General features: G+C 48.2%; 3 protein-coding genes across 8 annotated transcripts; 1 reads left to right on the forward strand and 2 right to left on the reverse strand.

Moving 5' to 3' along the window:
* LOC136367979 (hydroxyacylglutathione hydrolase, mitochondrial) lies at positions 1-9,336 on the reverse strand. 6 transcript variants are annotated; one of them, XM_066329874.1, is made up of 10 exons: positions 9,235-9,293; positions 7,568-7,595; positions 6,144-6,325; positions 5,556-5,620; positions 4,616-4,733; positions 3,530-3,638; positions 2,598-2,701; positions 2,077-2,178; positions 1,725-1,804; positions 1-1,098 (listed from the first exon to the last, which is right to left on the reverse strand). In XM_066329874.1, exons 3-10 carry the CDS (start codon positions 6,246-6,248, stop codon positions 999-1,001), a joined length of 783 nt encoding a protein of 260 aa, XP_066185971.1. In that variant the 5' UTR covers positions 6,249-6,325; positions 7,568-7,595; positions 9,235-9,293; the 3' UTR covers positions 1-998. The 6 variants fall into 6 exon arrangements, with proteins under 6 accessions (XP_066185971.1, XP_066185968.1, XP_066185970.1 ...); XM_066329871.1 differs by lacking the exon at positions 7,568-7,595 and adding an exon at positions 8,018-8,092 and having other exon boundaries at positions 9,235-9,278; XM_066329873.1 differs by having other exon boundaries at positions 9,134-9,235.
* FAHD1 (fumarylacetoacetate hydrolase domain containing 1) lies at positions 9,302-10,782 on the forward strand. The gene has a single exon (XM_066329875.1). The coding sequence runs from the start codon at positions 9,420-9,422 to the stop codon at positions 10,089-10,091; it is 672 nt and encodes a 223-aa protein (XP_066185972.1). The 5' UTR covers positions 9,302-9,419; the 3' UTR covers positions 10,092-10,782.
* A 292-nt stretch (positions 10,783-11,074) lies between these two features.
* MEIOB (meiosis specific with OB-fold) lies at positions 11,075-19,479 on the reverse strand. The gene is made up of 13 exons (XM_066330401.1): positions 19,471-19,479; positions 18,903-18,915; positions 18,216-18,347; positions 17,596-17,668; positions 17,018-17,213; positions 16,527-16,627; positions 15,002-15,054; positions 14,822-14,917; positions 14,352-14,453; positions 13,755-13,908; positions 13,239-13,422; positions 12,805-12,891; positions 11,075-12,528 (listed from the first exon to the last, which is right to left on the reverse strand). Exons 1-13 carry the CDS (start codon positions 19,477-19,479, stop codon positions 12,415-12,417), a joined length of 1,314 nt encoding a protein of 437 aa, XP_066186498.1. The 3' UTR covers positions 11,075-12,414.
* Positions 19,480-24,675: the final 5,196 nt, after the last annotated feature.

A 24,675-nucleotide genomic window follows, 5' to 3' on the forward strand; every position in this document is an offset into this window, starting at 1 on the left:
TCTGTTTCCAGCAGTTATTTATTTCCCCTCTGCCCAGCCCTCAGTGCAGTCACACTCTGGTGGGGCAGCACAGCCTTCCAGGAGACACCACACACACCTTCAGGTGACACACTTCTTTCTGAACTATAGAAAATTCAGCATTTTAAAGCAAATCCAGACCTGGTGCCAACCCCACATCCCTGCTCACCTGGGGACAGGTAACAACTGCTCAGCTGCCTGTCAGGGCTGCTGCAGGGGTGTCAGCACTGCTCAGAGGGACAGTCACTCACCAGGAGTGGCTGCTCCTGCATTCTGAGCCACCAGACAAATCCCTGCCAGGTTTTACAGCGCACACACGGGGCACAGGGAAGAGCAGGTTCATGCAAACAGGCTCGGGACACAAAAGGTGCAAGCAGAGCAATGCCTGGGGACAAGAGAGAAGCTGGAAGGCCCCACGAGCCACTCCCAGAGCCAGCCCAGCCCCTGGAGCTCCCAAATGACCCTGAGCAGCACTGCCACAGCGGGTCTGGCCCTGGGAATGGTTTTAGTGGAGCCAGAAGCGACACTCAGGATGTTGAAGTAGCAGCACAGAAGAAACATTGGAATCTTCAGCTCCTGCATTTGGTCTGTGCTTCAGACAAAGACAGATCTCAGTCCCACCTTGTGCAGCCACATCAGGCTCCCACAAAAATAACAGGAGCTTCTTCCTAAAGCTCCAGGTCTGACCCTGCCCAGCCCAGCCTCATACCAACACTTGCACAGTGAACTGCAGGTGGCAGCTTGAGAGACAGCAAGAGGAGGATAAATATTCTTCATCATTATATAAATATGCTGTAGAACATCTCAACGAGGGCAAAGTGCTTTTTTTTTTCTTCCTTAATTAAAACAAAAAAAAAAAAAAAAAAAAAAAAAAAAACCTAAATAAAACTCGTCTCAACCACAACAGAAGATTTGACTCCTAAAACATCTGGATGGTCTAAGTGACACTTGCAGTGACAATAAAGTGATGCAGGCAGTGCTCAGTCCTTGGGCACTCGGAAGTTGTCCTTCTCCTTCCTGATGGCCCCCATGGCCCGGACAGGGTCGCTCTCCCCAGCGTGGTCCTGGACTGATTTCTCCCTGTCAGGAGGGAAGAGCAGGGTCAGGATGGAATCCCAGCTGTGGGATTCAGGATCAGCTTTCAAGGCTACACTTCAGCATCCAAGACTGGGCTTTGGCACAGCTCCTCAGGCCTGGTTTGAAGGCTCAGGAGGAAACTGCACTTTTGCGCACCAGCAGCATCTTCTGCTGGGTAAAGGAACACAACAAAGCTGTTCTGTCTCCTGAGTCAGGGAATGGTGCTCAACACAACCCTCAAATCCAGGAACTTTCTGCCAGGATAGCCAGTGAGAACCTTGGAGGCACCCAAACAGGAATGTGGGAGGCAGAAGAGAAATCCCTGCTAGAACATCTTCCCACAGCCCTCCCTGCAGCAGGGCTGACCATGGCCCCCACATGGAACCCTTGAGGTTGGAGAAGTCCTCTGAGGTAGAGCTCAACCTTTCCCCCAAAAGCCAAAGCCATCATTGATCCATGTCCCCAAGTGCCACCAGGCTGTTAAATCCCCTCAGGGAGGGGGACTCCACCCCTGCCCTGGACTGGGCAGCATTTCCAGGAGGATATTCTTCCAAATATCCAGCCTGAGGCTGTTCCCTCTCCTCCTGTCCCTGTTCCCAGAGCTCGACCCAGAGCCCAGCCATTCCTACCTCACTCTCATGAAGGGGTTGTAGGTGAACTCCTCGGCGATGGTGGAGGGGATGGTGGGCTCTCCACTCTCGTACTGGGCCTGCAAGGAGGGGCACAGGGCTGCTCCACCAGCAATTCTGGGGAGCAGGGAGTGTGTTCTGTACAGAACACAGAGTTTTCCAGGCAGGGAATGTCTCTCCCAGACAGCAAACTGCTTTCTGTGGGCACAGCCAAACCCTGCTGCCCTGGAACACACCATCCTGCAGCTCCTGGCTCTTAACGCCCTCTGCTTCTCCCCAGCATTTTCTCCTCTCCTCCGTCTCCTCTGTGTCCAAGGAAGCATCAAATCCCAGGAAAGGATGAGCAGCTCACCTTGGCCCAGGCCAGCTTTTCCTGGATGTTGGGGTTGTTGGGTTCCACGTGCCGAGCAAACTTGAGATTGTTGATGGTGTACTCGTGGCCACAGTAAACTCTCTGGGAAGAGGGAGGGACAGTGACACTGGGGACTCCAAAGGCACCAAGAGGGGACTGCCAGGTGCCACCAGCACAGCAGGAACAACACCCTCAACCCAAGAGCCCCCACTGGAGACAGGCAACAGTGCTAGGACTTAGCAGGCAGGACAAGCTGCCAGTTTAAAGGATGAAATGTTTAAAAAGCTCAGCAGCCTTTAATAAGCAGCCTGTGCTCTTTCCCCACAAAGCACAAACACATTTGGGGCAGGCAAATCCTTGCAGCTATCCAGCACCATCGAAGTGGTGTAAGCATTCATTCCTTGCAAACATGAGGGTGTTTCTCTGAACAACAGAGGTTGTTGTGATGTGTGTCTCTGAGGTTTTTGTGATGTGTGTGATGTTTTGGGCTGCCTCACTCACACAAAAGGAGAGATTTGTACCGTTTTGGGGTCCAGGCTGCCCAAAATCTCGATCAGTGCCTTGTACATCTCATCCGGGGTGCCCTCGAAGAACTTCCCACATCCAGCCACGAACAGGGTGTCACCTGCAGGGGTGACACGGCATCAGGCCCACAGCAGGGTCCCCACAGCCAGCCTGGGGGCTCAGCCCTGCCACTGCCCCCTCAGCACAGCAGCAGCAGCACGGGGACAGCCAGGCTGTGCCACAAAAACACTGCTGGCAAAGGTGGCTGCTGAGGCAGGGAAGGCCAGAGCCTGGCCAGGTACACCCTGCCAGGCACCTCCTGCCTGTCCCCTCCTACAGGGGACAAGGGACACTTGCTCTTTGCTGTGAAATTCAACAAAGAGGAGTCAGCTCTGTTTTCTCTCCAGTGTTCCCTAAAATCTTGTTTAAGCCTCTTTCCTTTCCATGCAGGAGCTTCTGTGAGCTCTGGAGGACAGAGGGGTGAGGCACAGCCCCAAGGAAGGGGAATCCTTGTCCTCACACCAGGATCCAGGCCCTGGCCATCAGCAGTGGAGCACCAGCCCTCTCTGACTCCCCTATCCTCTCCTCTCTCTACTGTCAGCTGTGAGCACAGATATATGGGAAAAAACCCAAAAAAACCAGGGTTTGGGATCAGCCAGTATGGCCTGAGACAGAAAACCAACAGCTTTTTTCCAGGAAAAAAAACCCCAAAAGCTGGATGTAGGACTCTTTCAGGGCTCACTCTCGATGTTGCCTGCAGGGTGTGCAGCCCCTGTTTACAAATCCAGAGGAGTTTCCACCTACAATTCCTGCTTGGAAAAAGGGGCAACACCTGGATGTAAAGCAGCTGCTCCAGCAGGAGGGGACAGATGCACATCCAGAGCCAGAGGCACCCAGGCAGAGGGGCAGTCTCTATTCTTATGGCAAGGAAACCTCCCGAACTCCTCACCTGTAAAAACTGCAGGTGGCTCGGAGCTATTTGGCTTAGTCACATAATAACAGATGTGTCCCGAGGTGTGACACGGCGTACTGAGGCATTTCACACTCAGAGATCCCACCTGGGAAGAAGGCAGAACACTAAAGCTGAAGCTGCTGTTTGTTGGCAATTGCACTGTTAGAAAAGAATCGCTGCTCTTTGTGCCCTAAATGGTCCTAAATCTGCCCCAATCTGGCCAGGAAGCACCAGCTCAGCTCCTGGGAGAGCCCAGGGGAGGGAGTTCTGCGGCTGTTTCCTCCAAGCAGGTGTCCTGACAAAGGGAACTGCCAGATCCCTTCATTTCCATGCACAGGCACTCAAAGCCTGGTTGGCAGCAAGGGCCAAGAGATCCAGAGCAACAGAAAAATCCTAAACAATGATAATGGAGCATGAAGAAAGCTCAAAAAAATGGAGCTGAAGGGGAGAAGTGGATGACGCTGAGGAGAAGGGAAGGATCCAACACAGCCTCATCTGCCCACCTTGCTGTGCTGCTGCCCCTCCAAGGCTGCAGCCGAGGCCAGCAGTGCCCTTCACGCCTGCCTGCACTTTTCACAGCAGTTTGTGTCACCTGCCAGCTCTCCTGTGAACAAACAGGCTGCTCCCAGCCAGGCCTGCTGCTCCCAGGCAGGAAAACCCCGCAGGCAGCTGGCACTGCCCTGCTCACCCCATATTCCATTCCATATTCCATATTCCATCCGACACTCCCACAGGAACACTCGTCTGGTCAGTGCTCGCTGTGCTACCAGCAGGGCCCAGCCCCTGTACTGTCACAGTCCTGTCACACAGCCCCTGTCCCGTCACACAGCCCCTGTCACACACCTGCTCTGCCCCCCAGCTGCACAAGGACACCCAGCATGTCCCACTGTGCCTCACACAAGGTCCCTGTCACCAAGGCAGAGAGGTCTCAGTCCCCAGGGCTGGAAAAGGGGGAAAGCTGCGCTGAAACCATCCACCACATCCCAGGAGGGCTCAAAGGTACCAGAGCTGCCCAGCCCAGGTGGGGACACACATGTGACCCCAGGAGGGGACACCCAGAGTCCTGCAGGGCCCTGCCTTTACCTGGAGAGCTGTCAGGTGGGACACTTTCTGTGTCAGGGCCCCCACCCTGCCGTCCCCCCCGTACACGCGCAGCCCCGGCTCCATCTTCACCAGCTTCTCGTTGCCTCCAGCATGGTCCCTGCAGGGGGAAAAAAAGGGATTTGGGGAGGAAGGAACATAGATTTATGGTCATTGTGCAGTGGTAAGCTCCAGGTGATCATTCCTGGTCCACCCCTCTGCCAGGATCTGTCACGCCTCATATCCAGAGACAGGCCACAATGACACGAGTGGAGATCATTTCTGCAGTAATTAGGGCAGTGAGAGGGGGAATCAATCCCTGACAAATCCATCCCCAGCTGGGGAACAGCAGCCTCAGGGGCTCCCAGTAACCTCTCCAGTAACTGGAGCAGGCAGGGCATGGGGTGAGTGGAAAATGTGCAATCCAGCATCCCACAAAACACCAGGGAGCAGGCACACGGACACCCCACAGCTCAGCACTCGCTGTGCTGCTGGTTTGCCCAGCTCAGGGCTGATTGTTTCACTCCCCAGCCACAGAGGTGGCTCCACTCTGACCCATGGTCAGGTTACTACAGCAAAACATTCATTTCACAGCCCTGGCTAGAGCTGATTGGCACCTGGGGTGATCATCCCACAGTGCTGACTGCAGGACGCCTCACGGGCCTGTCCTGGCACCTCATCACAAATGTAATTCCTCCCACACCCCACAGCTGCCTCCACACCCAGTCACTGCTCTGGCTCCCTGGAAAAATCAGGATTTTAGAGGTGAAAGGCACCAACACACAGCTCGTGGTGTGCACAAAGCATCTGGTCATGGCAACGCCAAAGGAATGAGGTCTGATCCTCCTCCTCACACCTCAGCTGTGCCCAGGGATCCCCCTGCCCCAGGAGAGCAGCAGCTCCTGGCTGTTTCTGGGTGAGGCACCCAGGACAGGGCGGTTACCAGTGGTGGTGGGTGGTCAGGACAGTGGTCAGCTTCACGCCGTGCTTCTTCACTGCATCCAAAACCTGCAGGGTGGGACACAGAAGGAGAGTTACACCTGCCATGGAGGGAGCTGGCAGCACCCCTGGTGTCACCTGGGCACGAGAGCCACCCCAGCACATCCCTGTCCAGCCTGGAGTTACAGGGCAGGACAAGAGGACTCTGACCAACCCACAAATCCCATTTCCTCTTTTCTGCCCTACATCGAATTAAGGTCAAAATCCCAAACCAGGTCAGTGATCCCTGGGGTGAGTGAGGGACACAGAAAATCCTGCAATGAGGGACACAGCAACCCCTGGGGTGAGTGAGGGACACAGAAAATCCTGCAATGAGGGACACAGCACCCCCTGGAATGGGGGACACAGGAGTCTCTGGAATGATTCCTGATTATCCCTGTGCACAGCCAGCATTTCCTGCCTTTCCCCCACACCTCAGGCATCATGTGGCTCGTTCCTTCTTGGATGCAGCAATGGAAGGACATCCCAGAGCCAAGGGAGGACAATCCAGAGCCAAGGGAGGACACCCCAGGGCCAAGGGAGTGTTCATTACCTTCTGGGGCTGCACAGGGTCAACTATGGCAGCCTCCCTGGTGTCCTGGTCGATGAGGAGGTACATGTAGTTGTCAGTGAGGGCTGGCAGGATTTCCACCTTCATGTCTGCCTGGCTCACTGTCTTGGGCTCCCTCAGCTCGTGCTCCGTGTGCAGGAATTTAGCTCGAAGCTGTGCTGGACCTGGGCACCCAAAACCAGCCAAAGCTCAGCCCTGGGAAGGGGCCAGCAGGGACAGGGCAGGGCAGGGGATGGGACAGCTCACAGGACAGCCCAGCCTGCCTCCCTCAGACAAGAGAGAGGCCACCACAGGACAACCTTGTGCCCCTCAAGGTCTGCCCTGAGAAGGGCAGGACACTTTGCTTTTCATGCAGGGAAAACTCTACTTGGATCAGACAGGAGATTTCAAGGGGCAGGAAAGCAGAATGGAGCTGGCCAAAGGTCAGCCTGGGACAGTGACTTTGCAAAAAAGGCATAAAGGGCACGTTAGAGCCAAAAAAACCAAAAAAAGGAAGGAGAAAAAAAAAAAACAACAAGAAAAGAAAGAAATACAGAAATACACAGACTGCTCTGACAGCAATATCAGGTTTGTTACTGGGGGATTTGCCATCCTGCACAGCACAGGGAGAGGAGCCAGGCTCTCCAAGGCTCCCACCTGGCCAGATAAGAGGCACACACAGGGCTCCTGCTCATGCCTGCCCTGATGCAACACCAGTGATCCCATGTTTGCTTTTGGTTCAATGTTTAATCAGATCCAAGAAGCAAATTCCAGATGCAAATAACCTGGGTTCGGTGCAGGGGCACAGAGCTCTTAAAAAAATAACCAACCCTAAGAGGTTTTACCACAAAAATAAAGAAAGGGAAGTAAAGAGAAGGAGGTCTGGCATTGCTGGGGCCCTGCTGTTCAGAGCTGAGCTCAGAAACTGGCAGGGAAGGAGGTGCCAGTCCCTGCCAGTCCCTGCAGGTCAGGAATTGCTGTCTGAGCACCCCTGAGGTGTTTGCACACCCCCAGAGGTGCCTGGGCTGGCTCAAACCCATTTTATTCCGCACCACTGTCTCTCCCAAAGGCTCCTGACTTTCCTGCTTGGCCACAGGGAGGGCTCCCCGTGCTGGTGATCACCCTGTCCCACTGTCCCCAGCCTGCCCAGCCCTGATAAGAGCAGCCCCACAGTCCTGCAGATCTGCTCCTGCTGCCAGCCCAGCCCAGAGCTGCCAGGGCCCTGTGGCACAACCATCCTGCCCAGAGCTGCTCCCCCTTCCACCTCCACCATCTCTGCTTATGAGGGAAGGGAAACCAGTGAAATTAAACACGGTGCTCAAAAAAAAACCCACAAAAAACACAACCCAGAAACCAAACCAAAATCCCAAGGCACAACGGGACAGACATGCACTGGGTATTTACAGTAGTGGGAGAAGAATCCCTACCTGCAGAGTGTTCCTCTGGAGAAGACTCCTTTCAAAAAAAAAAAAATAAAATAAAAAAGCCCTTACTATTCTTTGATGAGGAAAAAAAAGCCCCAAAAACAACTGCTCGCCAACAGGGAGAACTTTGGGATGCTGTCAGTCACAAGAGTTATCTATACGGGGTGTTTGTTTGCAGGCCAGACACCAACCAGGGGGAAAAAAAATACAACCAAACAAAAGAAAACAACCCAACCTTAACTTCAGCTCAAAGGAATTATTCACATCCTTCAAATGCTTCTTTCCTAGGAACCATCCCTAACCTTGGCCCGGATCCCACAGCCTCTCCGCGTGTGTAATTGGCAATTCTTACCAAACAAACAAAAAAACAAGCTGCACCGCATAAGGAAATGTTTTCAAACATGGAATTTCCAACAGAGGAACGAGAAAACATCCAGCAAGAATGAAACTCACGTACTGTCAGTGGCCATCTGCAGCTCAGCTGCACCTCAGGAGCAGAGCAGGGAGTTTCTCACGCACTGCTCAGACCTGTCCAGCCCAAAGGAGCTTCCCTGGTGATGCTCAGATCGCTGCCACACACACAGAGCTCTGCCCCGCAATTAATGCCCGGTGACTCTATCCTGGCTCAGCTTTGTCCCACACCCCTCCTGACTGCTCGCCTGGAGCAGAGGAGTGGCGGAGCAGCCCAGCCGGCTCTGAATCACCCACTGGGGTTTTTGGAATGGTTCGTGAGCACAGCTGGAGCGGCCAAGGGGAAAGGCTGTGCAGCTGGCAGTGTTAATGACAGCACAGAAACGTGTCGGTGCTGGGCACTGACAGCAGGCAGGTTCCCTCAGAACCCAGCTGCTTCCTGCATTTCCTCCACAACGCTTGGGGTTACTCTCTTTATTACATAAAAGAGTGGAAAATTCCCCTTTCAAGCAGGGCTGTCGCTCAGAGATGACTGCATGCCCAGCTGCTGCGCTGCCTCACAAGAACCACCTTCATGCCTTACACTCTGCACGCAGGGATTTTTTGGACACCCAGCGAGTTTGTGGCTCTAAGAAACGGGTCGGAAGGCAGGGCAGCGCCCACTCCGGACAGCGTGGAAGGTTCAGATCCCGGGAACTCAGGAGCTGCCCTTGCTCGGTCTGGCATTCCCACACTGTGCACCCCGAGCGATTCTCGCTCCTAACAGCCACCTCTTAAACCCCGAGTGATGCAAAACCATCTGGGGAGACTTCCCAGAGCGCCCAGCACCGGCTCGGAGGATTTAGGCCCGAAATGCAAAGGCAGAGCTCGGGCGGTGCGGGTCGGCTCCACCACCAGCCCCAGCTGTCACCGTCCGAACGCAGCCCGGCCGCCAGCCCCGGCCCCTCCATCCTCCTCCCCGAGCACCGACCGCCGCTCCGGAGCGCCGGGGCTCCGCGGGGCCTCCCCGCCGGGCTGGGCTCGGCACGGCCCCGGCTGCAGCCGAGCAGGTCCGGCCCGGCCCGTGAGTCAGCGCAAGGGCCGGGCGCGGCCCGAGAGCCCCTCACGGCCCCGCTCCGCCTGCCCGCGGCCCCAGCGGGCCGCACCCGCCGCACGTACCGGCTCGGAGAACGGCCCCGAGGACGGCCCCGGCTGCCAGGGCGGTGCCGAGTCCCCGCCAGCCCCCGCGGAGCATCGTGCGCCCCGCCCGGCCCGGTTACCTTGGCTGTCCGCCCCGGGAGGCGGCGGCAGCGCCGGCACGGCCCGGCCCGGCCCGGCCCGGCGTGCGCGGGGGCGGCGCTGAGCCCGCCCGGCCCCGGGCCCGCCCGCTCACCCCGCGGGGGAGGAGCTGGACGAGCGGCGGCGCCGGGCGGGTTCCCCGGCAAAGGACGCGGCAAGGGCGGCCATGGCCGGTTCCAAGCCGCTGTCCCGCTTCTGGGAGTGGGGCAGGAACATCGTGTGCGTGGGGCGCAACTACGCGGAGCACGCCAAGGAGATGGGCAGCGCCCTGCCCTCGGAGCCGCTCTTCTTCCTCAAACCCTCCTCGGCCTACGTGAGGCAGGGATCCCCGATCCTGCGGCCCTACTACTGCCGGAACCTGCACCACGAGGTGGAGCTGGGGGTGGTCATCGGCCGCAGGGCTCTGGCCGTGCCCGAGGCCGAGGCCATGGAGCACGTGGCGGGCTATGCCCTGTGCCTGGACATGACGGCCCGCGACACGCAGGAGGAGTGCAAAAAGAAAGGGCTGCCCTGGACCTTGGCCAAAGGGTTCGGCTCCTCCTGCCCCGTCAGTGACTTCGTGCCCAAGGAGAAGATCCCGGACCCGCACAAGCTGCAGATCTGGCTGAAGGTGAACGGGAAGCTGAGGCAGGAGGGGGACACCTCCTCCATGATCTTCTCCATCCCTTACCTGATCAGCTACATCAGCCACGTGTTCCCCTTGGAAGAAGGGGACTTGATCCTCACGGGATCTCCCAAAGGAGTGGGGTCCCTGGAGGTCAACGATGAGATCGAGGCGGGGATCAGGGACGTGGTGTCCATGAGGTTCACGGTGGCTCAGCAAACGCGGGGATCCTGATCACGGATCCTGCCTGGCACGAGGACATCGGGGACATGAACACTCCCAAGGGACTGCCGCACATCGAAGGCACGGAACCCAGGAGCCCAGAAGGTGTTTTGTGACTGACACAACCCCACTGCCATGGAGGCTTCAGCAGACCTGGAGTCCAGCCCAGCCTGGAGCAGGTGGAGCCCAGAAGCTCCAGATTCCAAAACTGAATTCCAAAACCATACCTGGGGACTGGAGATTGAGACACTGGGCTGGGGAGTGGGACTGGCTGGCCTTCTGTGTGTGCTTCTCTTCTGCTGATGCTTTGAGTTTTGCCAGTGTATTGCCTTAAAATTAAAATCAAAACAGTTTGCATGATTATGTAGGAGCTAAGGCTCAGCCATGCTGTGGGAAATCAAAGGTGTATGTGTAGATGTACAACCCTAAATCAAGAATTGCAGCTTCACAAAGAGTTTCCTCTACAAGAGAAAGATGTTTGATTTTTTGGATTAGTTTTGTGATTCCTCCCTGCTTTTTCCAAATATACAAATTAAAGGAGGGTGGCTTTTCTTCCCACTCCAAGCGATGAAGGCAGCAGGAAGTGTGCCAGATGTTTGGCAGATTGGTTTTTTCCTAAACTGCGCTTTAAATATTTTCTAAAAGTAAAATAAAGCAGAAAGATCAAGAATAAAGAAGCATATGGGTAAAGATCACTACCAAACTTGTCTTTTGACTGATTTCAGTGTATTTTTAGTCAAACTGTAACTGCAGCAGTTGGAGTTTTAAGTATTTCCAGCTGCTAAAAGCCACGCTGGGTAACTTTCCCCAGCTCCCAACTGCAGCTAATCCAGCACTCCCCACCAGTTTGCATGACAGCAAGTTCTCTTTCAATTCAACAGAGCAACAGAGCAAGTTGTAAAACATAATTTAAAAAATCCTCCCCATGCAAACATCAAAACTTAGATTTTCAAAGGTTGCACAGAACTGTCTCATTTCTAACAGAAACAGATGGATTTATTTTTTAACATAAATGCAAAGCACCAAAGTTAAATGCTTCCATTTATCAGAGCCAGATCTTAATAACTGCTAGGAAAAGCTTTGGTTTTAAAAGTGGGGAATTTTACAGAGAAAAATCCTGTCTTTTACAAAGAGAGGCAGCTCTGTGAGAGCAGCACAGTTCAGGGGGCTGCACACCACACTGGGAAAAAAAAAATTAAACTATTTCTTTAGAATTTCTTCAGAATTAAAATAGACATTAGGGTGAGCAGCTCTGGAAAAGGAAGGATGGAATTAGAATGTCTGTACTGTTTGCATTTCCTCCTATCTGTCAAACATTCCTGTCTCTGGCAACAGCAGCAGGGCATCATTTGCAGTTTGGTCTCCAGCCCTGGGTATTGACAGAGTTGGGATTAAGTTATTGGAAACATTCCCTTCAGAATGGGAATTGTTATGGCTGGAAAACGTTGAATCGTTTATTGCTACAAGAGGGATGCCGTGACCCAAGGCTGGCAGCATTTTTTGGGGTCTTTCATTCCCACCCATGAGTCAGGGATGCAATGTGGGATTGCTGGTCAGGATCTCCTGTTTCTGCAGTGGTTTTCTCTGTGCCACGTTGCTTTAGGGGGTCGAGAGGGCCCCAGGGGGTCAGAGTTCCCCAGGGAGTTCCCTTTGCCAGAGCAGGGCTGGGGGATCTCTGTGTCTCTTTGAAACAGCACAACATGCTCAGAAGGTGAGAATGTGATAAATACACCAGCAGGAGGGGAAGCTGTGGACAGGAATATGTTAAAAACGGGGGAAATACATGGAGAAAGGCACAATATACATACCTGGGTTCTTTTTTCAGAGTCCTCCTTCCAGCCTCAGCTTGATTTTTACTTGTCAGAGGTCACTGCTGATTGATTACCCTGCTGTAATTAGACTTCATTTGCCCAAAGAAAATCAGCCCTGCTGTTGCCCACAGCTCCATGTTTGGCCTCACCACAAACCCAGGCAATGTTTCAAGGGAGGATCTTTATTTCTTTAACACAAAAGCAGCAAAGCAGGTAAACCACAAGTTCAACAGATCTCTTTTACCTATTTGTTATTTCTGATTGTTTTCAAAGATCTCAGCTGAGTAATGAAACCTTACAGCCCCCTTGAAAGGGGTTGAATTTGGTAGAATTAACTTTTCAAGCTGAGGGCCAAGTGCACTTTTTAAAGTACAATCACCTCAAAAATATGAACTCAGAAGCCCACTTAGAGAGGTGCTGTAACGTGCACTCCTCCTTTACCATCAGAACAGACTTGGCAAAATCCAACAACAGCAGAATTCCCTCTCTAACAGCAGACTGAAGGAAGTATTCCCTAGCATTTATTAGTAATTCCAGTCTCTTCCTACAAAGCTCTGACTCGCCTCTACAGGATCTGCCAGTTTGCAGGAAAGAAGATTCACTTTTAATCCACTTCTCCAATTGGGTGATGAAGTAACCTGGAAAATAATTGAAGATCTTTGTTACCACAGCACCTTGACAGAGATTATTCTCAGATGTCACACAGCATGTGTGACAGATTTATTTGCATTTTTTCATGTGTGAGTACACATTTCTGCCATATGCCTGTCACTGCTGAAGTCAAACATTTCCATTTCGTCCTGAAAATAGGGACAGATAAAGGGCAGATGGGAGATTAAGAAGAGGTTTGCCCAAAAGGACAAGTTTAAAAATGAAAAACAGCCACTGTTTTGAATTAAACATTAAATACTGACTTTGAAGTAAATCTTGCTTCGTTCCAAGAGGAATTGCCATTTTAGTGCAGTCTTCTGGTCTTCTTCCATCATGAGGAATTCTTGGACCTGTTAACAGGACACCACAGACCAGGCAGTTAAAACATCTCCACAACAGAATGATGATGAAAAGAACATATTTTTATACATTTCTAAGCTGTATTTTTCTATTAAAAAAAAGCAGTGTTCTGAATTGGATTCACTCTTACACTGAATACAATTCCTGTTGGCATCTGCTGACTTCCAACTTTTGCCTTGTCAGTCAGCTCTGTGTGTCCATCCATCCATCCCTCATCCATCCCTCCATGCCATTTTTGTAACTCTTGCACACACACACAGAGAACATTCACAGATATTTGTAATTCTCATCAGGCTCCAAGCTGAGCTCAGTAACATCAGCCCAATTCCCCCCTTACTGTGCAGCCCAGGGTTTCCTCAGCAACACAGTCAGACAGGTAGCAGGAGTGCAGGGTCCCTGTGTGATCTGTCACATCCACCAGAATGTCAAAGCTGGCAAAGGTGGACTTGGCCTCTGGAGGAACCTCACTGCAGAAGGTGCAGGTGTTGGACACTTCATTCACGATGAACCGGCAGACTGAGCTGGAACACGAGGAGAGAATTCATGCAGAGATGCAATTTATTCTTCCTGAGACATTTTTCTACACAGATTTCCCAAGAGACTTTATGCCTTTTAAAATGCTTTCCATCTCCTAAAACTCTTGAGTCTGCCTGAGACAAAGTGATCTCTTTCTTTTTCACTCTAGGATCACAAAGAGCCCTCAACAAAAACACTCCACAGAAACCCACATGGCATCCTCCAGAGGAGTTTTATTTCTTCTCTGGGACAGGACTAAAATATTTCTCCATGTCATTTGTGTCTGGGGAAGAGGGACAAGCAGTTTTTAGCACATTCCAGGCAGGCAGTTGCTCACCATCTGTTGCGCAGGACTCGGGACACATCCTCATCGATGTCCAGGGTGGAAATGTAGCCATAAATAATTCCATGGAGAGGCTCCAGCTTCCCATCGCTCTGCAGAGCTTTTTCTTTCAGCTGTTCCACTGTGTACACATCCACTACAGCCTCCACTACAAGTTTAAAAGACAAGTGAAGTGTGTCTGGGCCAGAAATGATTCAAAGGGCAATGGCAAAAATGGATGTTAAGGCAATAAAAAGGAGATTTAAAGCAGCAGAAAAACACCACCACCGCCCCCCAAAAAAAGTAAAACAAAAGGGAACTCAGATCAAGAATATATCTATTATTTAATCTTTGAATGCTCCAAAAGCAGTTTTTGAGAAAGGCTTTCCCCCTGACTTCTCCATACCGGTTCCAGACAGAAGGAACACACCAGCCAGGCTGCAGCTGAAGATAAATAAAGATAAAATAAGGGACAGCCCCAAGAAACCATCCAAACTTTACATATTCAGCCAGGCTGGAGCTGAGTTTTGTTTCTCTGAGCACACAGAGCAGGAATTCTTTCAGCTGCACTATGAAATGACACTGTGCAGGTAAATAAAATCAAATACTTACAGTTAATGGTTTCATTTGCCAGCTCTTTCACTGGGCTGGCCAGAGGTCCTGCCTGGGCTCTCTCTTTGATGAAGCTGAAGAGAACATTTGCTTCTGCTGTTTCTGAAGATGTATTTTTAAAAGTTATCAGTATATGGTGCATGTAAAAATGACAGCATTTTTATATTTTTCAAGTTTTTATTCTGGTAGCACAAACATGTTGGAATTAGCCAAGATTTACTTTTGTCTTTTTTATTTTAACTGTTTGTCCTGCATGGAATAAACATATGAAGGCTGCTGAAATGAAATTAAATGAAGTGAAATGTAATGAAATAAATTAGAAGCCAAAGGCACTGGTCATCACATAGCAGACAAAAAGCAGGGAGCTTTGTGAGAAGCAGGCAGCAGAAATCACAGGTCCAATAGATTAATTAATGCTTTCTAGCCTAGAATAATTACTAAAAGCAAAGAAATACTTGAGCAGCTCTTACCTGGGTTAGTTGTGATGATGGTTTTGGATATCACAGTTGCAGTCATGCAGTTCCTAAATTTGTCAAAATTGATCCTCACATCTGATGCAAATATAACTGCACACAAAAACATGCCCATGTCACTGGAGAATAAATGTCACATGAAGAACTGCAGTAAAACCATAAACCAGAGTGTTTTACCTGTTTCTTGGGGGATCCAACTCTGTGCCAGCTGGATGGATTCACTATCCCAGCTAAATTAAACAAAAGTGGATTTTTGAAAAGAAAAACATTTTGGAAACAGCACCCAAATTGTTCAGTACTAAGCTACTAAATAATGTGGTATTAATAAAATTGGCCAAAGGGGACACAACTCCTTTGTGACACATGTGGCACTGAAATCCCACGTGCCTGTTTTATCCCAAACAGGATAAAATGAAGATGGGTTTAAATGCACAACATATCTGGGGGAAATGCTGTATTTCAGCTTTCATCAAGGTCAGTTCTAACAAAAGCAAACCCCAGTTAAAGGAGCTGTTTGTGCTGGGCCGTGCTGGGCCAGGCTGATTGCTCAGATCCCCAGGCCAGATGTTCAGCCACTTCAACACTGGGAGCTTTGTGGCTGGGGAGGATGAGACTGGAGTGAGGTCAGAAGTATCCCTCAAAAATGGTAATTTCATGGTCTCTTGATAAAATCTCATTCAGCTCCTCCTAAATTTGGCTGGCAAGAGCACAGCCAAAGCACAGATTTGTTCTGGTGGGTTTTCTCCTTAATCCTTGGAAAAAGATTGAAGGTATTTCCTTTTCATCTGATAGTGCTCAGCTCTGAAATACCCTGCCAGTGCCCAAATCCCAGCACTGAGAGAGAACCGATGGAGGAGCTGCTCCAAATGAACCCTGGGCTGGAAGGGTTCACCCCAGAGAAGCTTCTTTTGGGTTGGTGGGTGTGAATTGTGTTAAATATCCCATGATAAACATCCCTGGTGATAGCACAGTTCCTAGCTCACCGTGCAGGGCTGGCTGTTTGCTCCCCCTGAGGGAACAAAGGTCACTGAAGTCATTTTTTAACCCAGGGCAAGGGCATACCCACAGCCTCCCTGTACATAAGAAAGCCACAAGTTTATTGAACAAACTCTGGGCAAATTACAAAGGTTCCTCTGTGAACAAAGGTTCCTCTGTTTACAGCAGGGATGGGGTGGGGGGAGTCGTGTTTGTAAACAGGACAGAGTTTGAAAATGCAGCCAAAGTCGTATCAAAATGTTTCTGCATTATTTTAAAACTATTTAAAAACTGTTTCAACCTGTTTCCACTCCACTTGCAATTCTGCTTGGGTTTTAAAGGGGATGGTGCTCTTCATTTTCCTCCCTCCTGTTTGTGGAAGAGACACAACAGCCTTTGCAGCTGGTTTCAAATGCTATTTCCTGAATTAGCTCAAATGTCCACATTAAAAAAAAAAAAAGGGGATTATTTGGCAAAATGATGAGCCAGCAGGCTGTCAGCAAGCCATAAAACTACACAAGATATATAAGGCCACTCTAATGAATCTCTTTTTTTTGTCTCTTTTCAGTGTACATTGCTGCCTCATCTCAGTTCCTCCTAAATAACAATGCACTTAAATTAAAAGATTGTAAGACAGGCTTCTAGTTAATTAGTGTGTGTTATAGCTAATTGTTCCACCAGTGTTTGCATTAATTTGTATTTTTTAGTGGATTAAAGAACATTTTACCATAATATTGGGAAAGATCTCTCTGTTTCATCATACAGCTTTACTTCACACCTCTGGCCTTTTCTTTTGTCTGAAGTCATAAAATACTTTGGCTCCCCAACCTTTAAGAAGAAAGAGAAGAAGTCACTTGTCCTCTATTCAATGTTTAGGAGAATAAAACTCATAATCCTAGAAAATAAAAGGGTTGGAAAAAGGGAAGAAAGACTGCAGATGACTAAAAATGGGATCACTTAATTTTTCCTTTCATTTTATTGATAAAAATCTCATCAAAGAGTGTGTGTGATTATTGTCACTCAGCTGCCAAGCTGAACAAATAGAGTTCTGACCACTGTGAGGCCCCAAATCCACATTTACACAGATTTACAGTGAATTTACTGGTGGCAGAGCAGAGAAATGCTCCTCACTCACTGCCATCACAGCCCAAAACCCACACTGACACAGAATTACAGTGAATTTATCGATGGTAGAGCAGAGAAATGCTCCTCACTCACTGCCATCACAGCTGCCAGCACGTTGAGGACTCTCCCATGGAGGCTCTGTCCATTTGCCACGATGTCCCCCAGGGAATAATAATCCTGAGGGTCCTTGACAGGCAGGTGCAGCAGGGACAGGAGCCTGGTGTCTGTGTCGTAGCAGGAAGAGGTTTTGACCACAGAGTGATTTTCACTGAGCAATAATTTGTAGGCACTAGACAGAACACATCCCACGGATCAGCACTGCATTCACTAAGGTATCAAGAGCGTAAAATGTTAATTCAAGTCATATGAAAAAGCAATTTCTCTCCATTATATAGTTCCTCCAAAAGGTACCAAAAATTCTTGTAGAATTTACTCAAAGAATGAAATTTACTCTGTTTAGTAACAAAGAACATTTTTGCTTTATGACCTTCTATTTGTGAAATATATTCTCCTGTGAGATTTAACCAGACATTGTTGAGCACAGGAGGAAGGTATAGCTACACAAGAAGAAAACACCAAATATTTCAACCAATTTCATGTCACTGGAAATTCAAGCAAGTCTTAACTCTGATCTTTCTAGAAAGAGCTACCACTCCATGCTTTAAATTTACCTAGGAGTTACAGGGTTGAATTTTTCTTCTCTTTCTGCTTCCTTTGACTGAATTAAAGGATTTTCGATTGTAACTAGAATAAAGCATTAATAAGTAATGTTAGAAATTAATTACAGGTACAATTATAGATATTTGTGTTGTGTACACTCTGCAAGCTCCCAAGTTCTACCCAACCAACCACAAGCAGTAAAATGTTTCTATGCACTTCAAAAGATAAAAGCACATCCTGTAAATAAATACAGGGGTTTGGTTGTGGTTTTCTCAGCAATCATAGTCATACCTATGACTGAGGGAAGACAAACACTAAACTGCTTTACAGCTTATTTTTCATCATTTTTAAAGACCTCAATAAAATGTAAGATTTGACATTGATTAACTGCAGGCCAGTTCTGAGCTGCTGCGCTCTGTGGGTTTCTTTTGTTGACATATTTACTGGGCTTGAGTTGAAATCCTTGGGATCTTGTTCCTTTCCTCTTTACACTGAACAGAACTGAACAATTTGTTTCCAATTAGGCTGTTTGTGAGTCCTCAGAGCAAAACACAGCAAAGCCACCAGCACAACCCCGATTTCCATGCAAACAGAAACGTGGTGAGAATAAATAAAAAAGAAATAAACTCACCACAGTCACCAACCCTGAAGCTTTCTGAGAGGGATCTGATGTACTCTTCTCTGCCCCAGGACTGGACATTAATGAAATAACTTGGGGAATCACGAATGGTGAAACCGAAGGTGTATCTTTCAGTGCCAATGTCTGCAAAAAATAAACAGGGCTGTAGCAATTCCTCAGCACAGCTTGGTTTCTAACTAGAATATGTGTATAAAAACTACTATTTTGAGGTTTTCCCGGATTGTGGTGGGAATTTTCTCCCACTAGAGGCCAGCAGGTGGTGCAGGAACACGCTGGTGACGGGGAATGAGCTGCGATTCCTGCTGTGGTTGCGCCCACACCTCAATTCGGGCACTGTATAAACTCAGGGATCAAACACGGGAGAATCGCGGGAGCTGCGGGAGGTGACAGTCAGGGCCTGGCAAACACACAAATGGGAATAATTTGTACGCACAGCCCCGATTCTGTAGGAGCTGGGCTGACCCCGTGGGCGACACCACCTCCTGTTGTCCCAGGCTGCAGCCTCACTGCCCAGTGGGTTAACTGAACAAAGCAAAGTGTTCCCAGGGCTATGGAAAATTCAGAATGTCGCTGTCTATAGCTATGCCCTGTCTCATCCAGCTTCCCAGGAATCCCAGCAGGATGGAAAAGATTGTTACTAAATTCTCAAGGAAAACTCCAGAGATCGCCCTGAGTCACCTGACTGCAGGTCCTGGTGGGAAGGGCAGGGTTACAATTCAATAGCCAACCCAGAATTCAATTTGTATGTATTCACAAATAAAGCTTCCCAGGGATCACAGCAGGATGCAATAGACAGTTACTAAATTCTGAAGGAAAACTCGAGTGATCCCACAGAGTTCCCTGACTGCACACACCCCAACATCCCCTGTGCAGACTCTGCATTTGGGGGGCACCAACCATGACTTTCTCCTAAAATCTCCCCTCTCCAGCAGCTCAGCAGGAGCCAGTGGCAGCAGAATAACTGAGCCCTTCTCCTGGAGCTGGAATGGCTCTCCAGGGCTGGAGGTGCTTCCTGACAGTGTCTATACCAACCCTGACTGTAGATTTGTGATTTCAATTTCCAATTAATGCTGTATTAACAATATTCAATTCCCATTTTGTTCCTGGATGAAGCTGTTGCTACTCAGGCCAGAAATTCCTTGTGTCACTCCACAAGACCTGTCCTCCACATTTCTGTTTTCAGAGAGAACAAATATGAAGGCACCAGCTCCATTCCAGCAGCATTTATGGAAGAATGGGTTCATACTGGTTCCATCTTCACAGCATGAAACACTTCCACGGCAGAGTTTTCCCAACTTCTAATTGAAATTTTGGCTAATGGTTTAGCCAAACCAATGCTGCTCTTTCATCTTGGTTCTGAAACAGACACAATTCTTTGGGGGGGTGCATTTTCATTCTATCCATTTTACACTGAAAGATCTGTTTATCATTTCAACATTGATTTCAGTCATCTCTGCCAAATTACACCGTTGAAGAAAACGAAGGAAAAAGAGTTTAAAGGGACTGTACTTTTTCGGTCTGGAAAGCTTCTGACATCTGTTTTCCCAATAACCACCCCGATTACATTCTGAAAAATAAAAAGATTATAGAGTACAAGATTAAACCCAGATGGAGATGATGAATTAGATTTCATGGAATTATACTCTGCTGATGATAATAAACATATTTCTGACTGGTAATCATTTTAATCTATTTATTCCACAGTACCGTATGAGCTAAAGAGTAAAACATAAACACACCAGTTTACTTTAGGAAAAAATTGTGACTAATAAAAATATTAAAATAAATACATCTGTTTCTGTTTGTGAAGAAAATGAGAGGACAAAAGTTCACCCCAAACCTTCACAATTCTGGCTGTTGTACAGCAATCTCTCCTCAGGTAGGCAGCAATGTTGTTGTTTCATGCTCAAACGCTCCATGGAAAGTCTGGACAGGATTTATTTTACACTGAAGTGTCCAAGGTTCTCCTGGCTGTCAGCACCACGAGCCACAAGTGTGCACTCACAGCAGCTTATCCTGCCCTCGGCCAAACAACCTCAATTTCCACAGGTGCCTCTCTCTTGCTATCTTTCAACTGACTCCAAGGGAGCCGAGGCAAGGAGCTTTTTTGCTGATCTAGACCAAAATCAGCTTTATTCTGCTTTGCTAAACCTGTGTTTATTATGGAAAAACATCCTGTTCTCAATTGTCAAACACAACTACTGGGAGCAAACACACACATGTAGATGTATATTATCTATCTTATATAATGTAATATAATATAATATAATATAATATAATATAATATAATATAATATAATAGCTGGGTGGTGGGTGCTTGTTGCTTTTTAGGTGGTGTCAGAGAAGAGTTTTGCAGTGCTTGTTTGGGATTTAAGAGGTCAGCAAGGAAAGTCAGAGTGGGACAAGGGCTGGGAAAACAGACTGACAGTGCAGTAAATACTGTCAGGATCCTTCTAAACATTATGCATCTCCCATCAATTCCACTTTCACAGAATCCTGGAATAGTTTGGAGGGATCTTAAAGCCCATCCAGTGCCACTTCCCACACTTCCCACCATTCCAGGTTGCTCCAAGCTCTGTCCAGCCTGGTTGGACCCTCCCAAGGATGTGGCAGCTCCTAAACACGGCCCCTTCTGGCAGTCCTGACTGTCCCGTTCCAGCAGAATTCCAGACCCGGGTGGGGAGGGCAGGGTTACAATCAATAACCCAGCCAGGATTCATTTTGTGCCTATTCACAAGGCAGCGTGATGTGCCTGACTTCGCTGCAGCTGTATCGACACGTGCTCCAAAGTCAGCCCTCCGATTTCCTTGGAATCACTAGAGGGAGCACGGCAACTGCCTTATCCTACAGGGATGGACACACTCGGAAAGAGGCCGCTTGTGTACAGCAGTGCAATAGCCCCCTGCCACACTAACTGAACGCAATGACTCTGATTGGGATTTTGTTTTTCTATTTCGGGTTTTGTTTCTTAATTAAAAAAAAAAATCTGTTAAATCAGAGTGCAACATTCCCCGTATCTCACCACCAGTCAAAAGAAGTGACACTTAGGATGAGTGCCTGCAGAAATTAGGCTGATTGTGCCTCATTGCTGATGTAAATAAACAACTTCTCAAAGAAATCTGCTGTAAATGTGTTCACCTCTGTGTCTCCAACACCGAGCCTGCACGGGGAGCTGGCAGAAGGAAGTGATCTGGCTGGAAACTATTTTGGACTGAGGAAGGGAGAAAAACTTCCAAGAGATCATTTCCTTGATCAGCTCATTGTGCAATTGCCCAAGCACTCATTTCCCCAAAAGAGGAGGGGAACACCTCCCCCATGGTGCCTGTTTTGGCAGAGCACTGCTTGGGGCTGCTCGACCAACTCATGAACACACTGCAAATGTTTACACTTGAATCTCGTTCACTTTTTAAAATAAACAGCAAACTCATAAACCGTGCCATTTTGATACTTCAAACTGTGTGTTCAGCTGTTTCAACGTCCCTAACACAACACACACTGATCATTCGATCATAAATTATTATTTTAGAAAAATACTTCCATTGCCGTGTGTTGCTAACTGCAATACTCAAGATGAGTTTTGTTTGGAAAATAAAAGCTTTTAACCGGGTTAGTGGACCATTGTTTGGGAGGGACTGGGGATGACAGGTTAAATTAGCATTTCTGAAGATCACTTTGGATCAATGTGGCTGTAAGAAGATAGAAAACTTCTCTTAGATCATTTAGATCTTCTTAGAAAACTTCTCTTAGACCTTTTCTGTGACTCCTCTTTCATTTGTTTAAATGAAAGGGAAAAAAAAAAAAAAAAAAAAAAAAAAAAAAAAAAAAAAAAAAAAAAAAAAAAAAAAGCGGCATCCCAAGTAAAAGCAGTGGGAATGGGAAAACTCCGTGTTTTCACTCTTTTCAGGAACATCGGGACTTCCCTGGGGCAGGGGAGGGGGGATTTCTGCTCAGGTGAGACCCCACCACAGAGCCCCCTCCAGCCCTGGGCTCCCAGCACAGGGAGGATGTGGAGCTGTTGGGGTGAGCCCAGAAGAGGCTCCAGGATGATTGGGAAGGCTGAAGGAACTGGGATTGCTCATCCTGGAAAAGAGAAGCTTTGGGGTGACCTAATCGTGGCCTTCCAGTGGCTGAAGGAGCTGACAGGAAACAAGGAGAGAGACTAATTACAAGGGATGGAGTGACAGGACAAAGGGCAATGGCTTCAAACTGAAAGAGACTGGCTTTAGGATATTTATTAGGGGAGAAATCCTTCTCTGTGAGGGTGGGGAAGCCCTGGCACAGAGTGCCCAGAGAAGCTGTGGCTGCTCCATCTCTGGAAGTGTCCAAGGCCAGGTTGGATGAGGCTTGGAGCAGCCTGGGATGGTGGAAGGTGTCCCTGCCCATGGCACAGGGTGCCATTGGATGGGTTTTGAGCTCCCTTCCAACCCAAACCAGTCTGGGATTCTGTGCAAACCCATTTCTTTATCTCAAAGAAACAGAACCAACCCTGCCACAGAACGGTGAGATTTCTACCCTGCCTTCCTGGCGTGCCGTGAGAGCCTGCTGAGGTCACAGATTATTGTGGCTGCATAATGCTGACTCTGTAATGTCTTTAATAATGTCCTCACTAATTCAGCATCCATTTAAAAAGTGCTACAAAGGAGCCTCTGAGACATTGAATTGTCTGGTCAATATCTGTGCCTGTGGTACCCACAGGCTGTGGACAACAACAGCATCCATTTTCATTTTGCTGCTTTGCACACAAAGAAGGGAAGGTCCTTTCTACCCAACAATTGCACTAATGCTATCAGTGCCTAAATACACATCAATTACATAATTTTGCAGTAATATAAGACAGTCAGGTACAATTTCATCTGGGAACAAAAGGACCATGGCTGTGAGACTTACAGGACGAGCAAGGTTTGGATGCAGATCTGAAAGTGCAACAAAGTCCCGTGCTGGACGAGAATGAGCCATTCTTTATCTGAAACTTGAGGAAACTGACTTAGATTCTGTAAAAATCCAAACAAATCACTTAAGACCATTCACAGTGAGAATAACAAGTTATTTTTTAACATAAATGTTTTGACCTAATAGCATCTGTTTTCAATAAGAGGCATTTCAAGCCATCTGAAGTAGACAATCCTTTATTGTTTGGATCTGGCGATGGAAGTTATGAATTTTACTGTGACAGCTCTACCTAAGCTTCTCAAATAAAGGCCTGTAATTTTTATTTATTATTCATCATTAAATGACTCCATTAGCACCAGGCTCTGAAAAATATTTACCCTCCTTCTCTCTGGGAAGCCCAACTGAATTTAATGAGGCAGCTCATATATAAAAGGCAATTTATATGTGAGGAAAGAGAAGTGTTGGGTTGCAAAGCACCTTTAATTGAGGTTTTGGACTAAATATTAAACTACTTTAAAATGTGAGTCTATTCCTTCCTCAAAATAAAAAAGTTCTGAACTTATTAAAATAAAATTTGTGAAAAGCAGTTCTTTTCAGGCTTCCAACATGGCATTTGCTGCCCAGCCCTGAGAGCACCCAAGTTCTCTCTAGAGATGCCAAAGTGGGGCTATGGGTGCTTTGTTAGACTCTCTGAATGCCTCTTCTTATTTCATGGGTTCCTCAGAGACATTTAGATAATTAACAAATACTTGTTAGATTCTATTTTTTGGTTGTAAAAGGAACCATCCCATTGTCCAAATCTTAATAACCCATAATAGGAGAGAGCTGCTGACATTTTTTAGAGGATGCCTGTTCAATCTTTAGAACAAAATCCTGAATGGCTTTCACAATCTTTATACCTGGAACCTCGTGTGAGAATTGTTAACCATTTCATCAGGCATTAGGATAAAGGTCTGTTGTGTTGAACTAGAGAACAAGTAAGCCTACATTTTAAAGAAAAAATAAGCAGTTATCTGAGAACAAGGGATTTTTCTAAATGAGCATTTCAAACTACACTCTCAGGGACAGACAACCCAAATTTGGGTTTCTTCCAGAAACCACTGAACAATGGGACCCTCAAACCTGTCCCCATCCCTTAGATGGAAGAATTTATGTTTTCTTCTATAGGAAAATCACCTCAGCATCCCTCCAAGTAATATTTTCGCCTCAGAAAAAGTTAAATATTGTTACCTGCCGTATCTCACACCAGCTGGATTGTGTCAAAGGAACTAGCACTGGAACACCTGTATCAGGGAAAGATTAAAATGGTAATTTAGGATTTTAAATGCTCCGGGTTCTGATAGCTGGAGCAGAGCTGCCACCCCTCAGGAACCCTTCAACCTCCTCAGGTTCTTATCAACCACCCCTCAGCCCTCCTCACACACATCCACCATTCCCCTCACAAACCCTTCAGCCTCCTCAGGTGCTTCTTTACCACACCTCAGCCCTCCTTACACACATCCACCATTCCCCTCACAAGCACTTCAATCTCCTTAGGTTCTTATCAACCACCCCTCAGCCC

This window comes from Sylvia atricapilla, chromosome 15, assembly GCF_009819655.1.
Source record: "Sylvia atricapilla isolate bSylAtr1 chromosome 15, bSylAtr1.pri, whole genome shotgun sequence".
NCBI classification, from domain to species: domain Eukaryota; kingdom Metazoa; phylum Chordata; class Aves; order Passeriformes; family Sylviidae; genus Sylvia; species Sylvia atricapilla.

Bases quoted from the DNA above. Each gene is read 5' to 3' on its own strand.
- LOC136367979 (XM_066329868.1), bottom strand. From the start codon at position 9,209: ATGCTCCGCGGGGGCTGGCGGGGACTCGGCACCGCCCTGGCAGCCGGG. The intron at 3,639-4,615 runs GTAAAGGCAGGG...CCTTCTTCCCAG, and splicing joins CCCACCTGACAGCTCTCCAG to GTGGGATCTCTGAGTGTGAA. The intron at 2,702-3,529 runs GTGAGGAGTTCG...TCACCCCTGCAG, and splicing joins GCCACCTGCAGTTTTTACAG to GTGACACCCTGTTCGTGGCT.
- FAHD1 (XM_066329875.1), top strand. From the start codon at position 9,420: ATGGCCGGTTCCAAGCCGCTGTCCCGCTTCTGGGAGTGGGGCAGGAAC.
- MEIOB (XM_066330401.1), bottom strand. The intron at 16,628-17,017 runs GTGAGTGAGGAG...TTCTTCTTAAAG, and splicing joins TGCTGGCAGCTGTGATGGCA to GTTGGGGAGCCAAAGTATTT. The intron at 13,909-14,351 runs GTAAGTATTTGA...TTAAACTTGTAG, and splicing joins GGCAAATGAAACCATTAACT to TGGAGGCTGTAGTGGATGTG.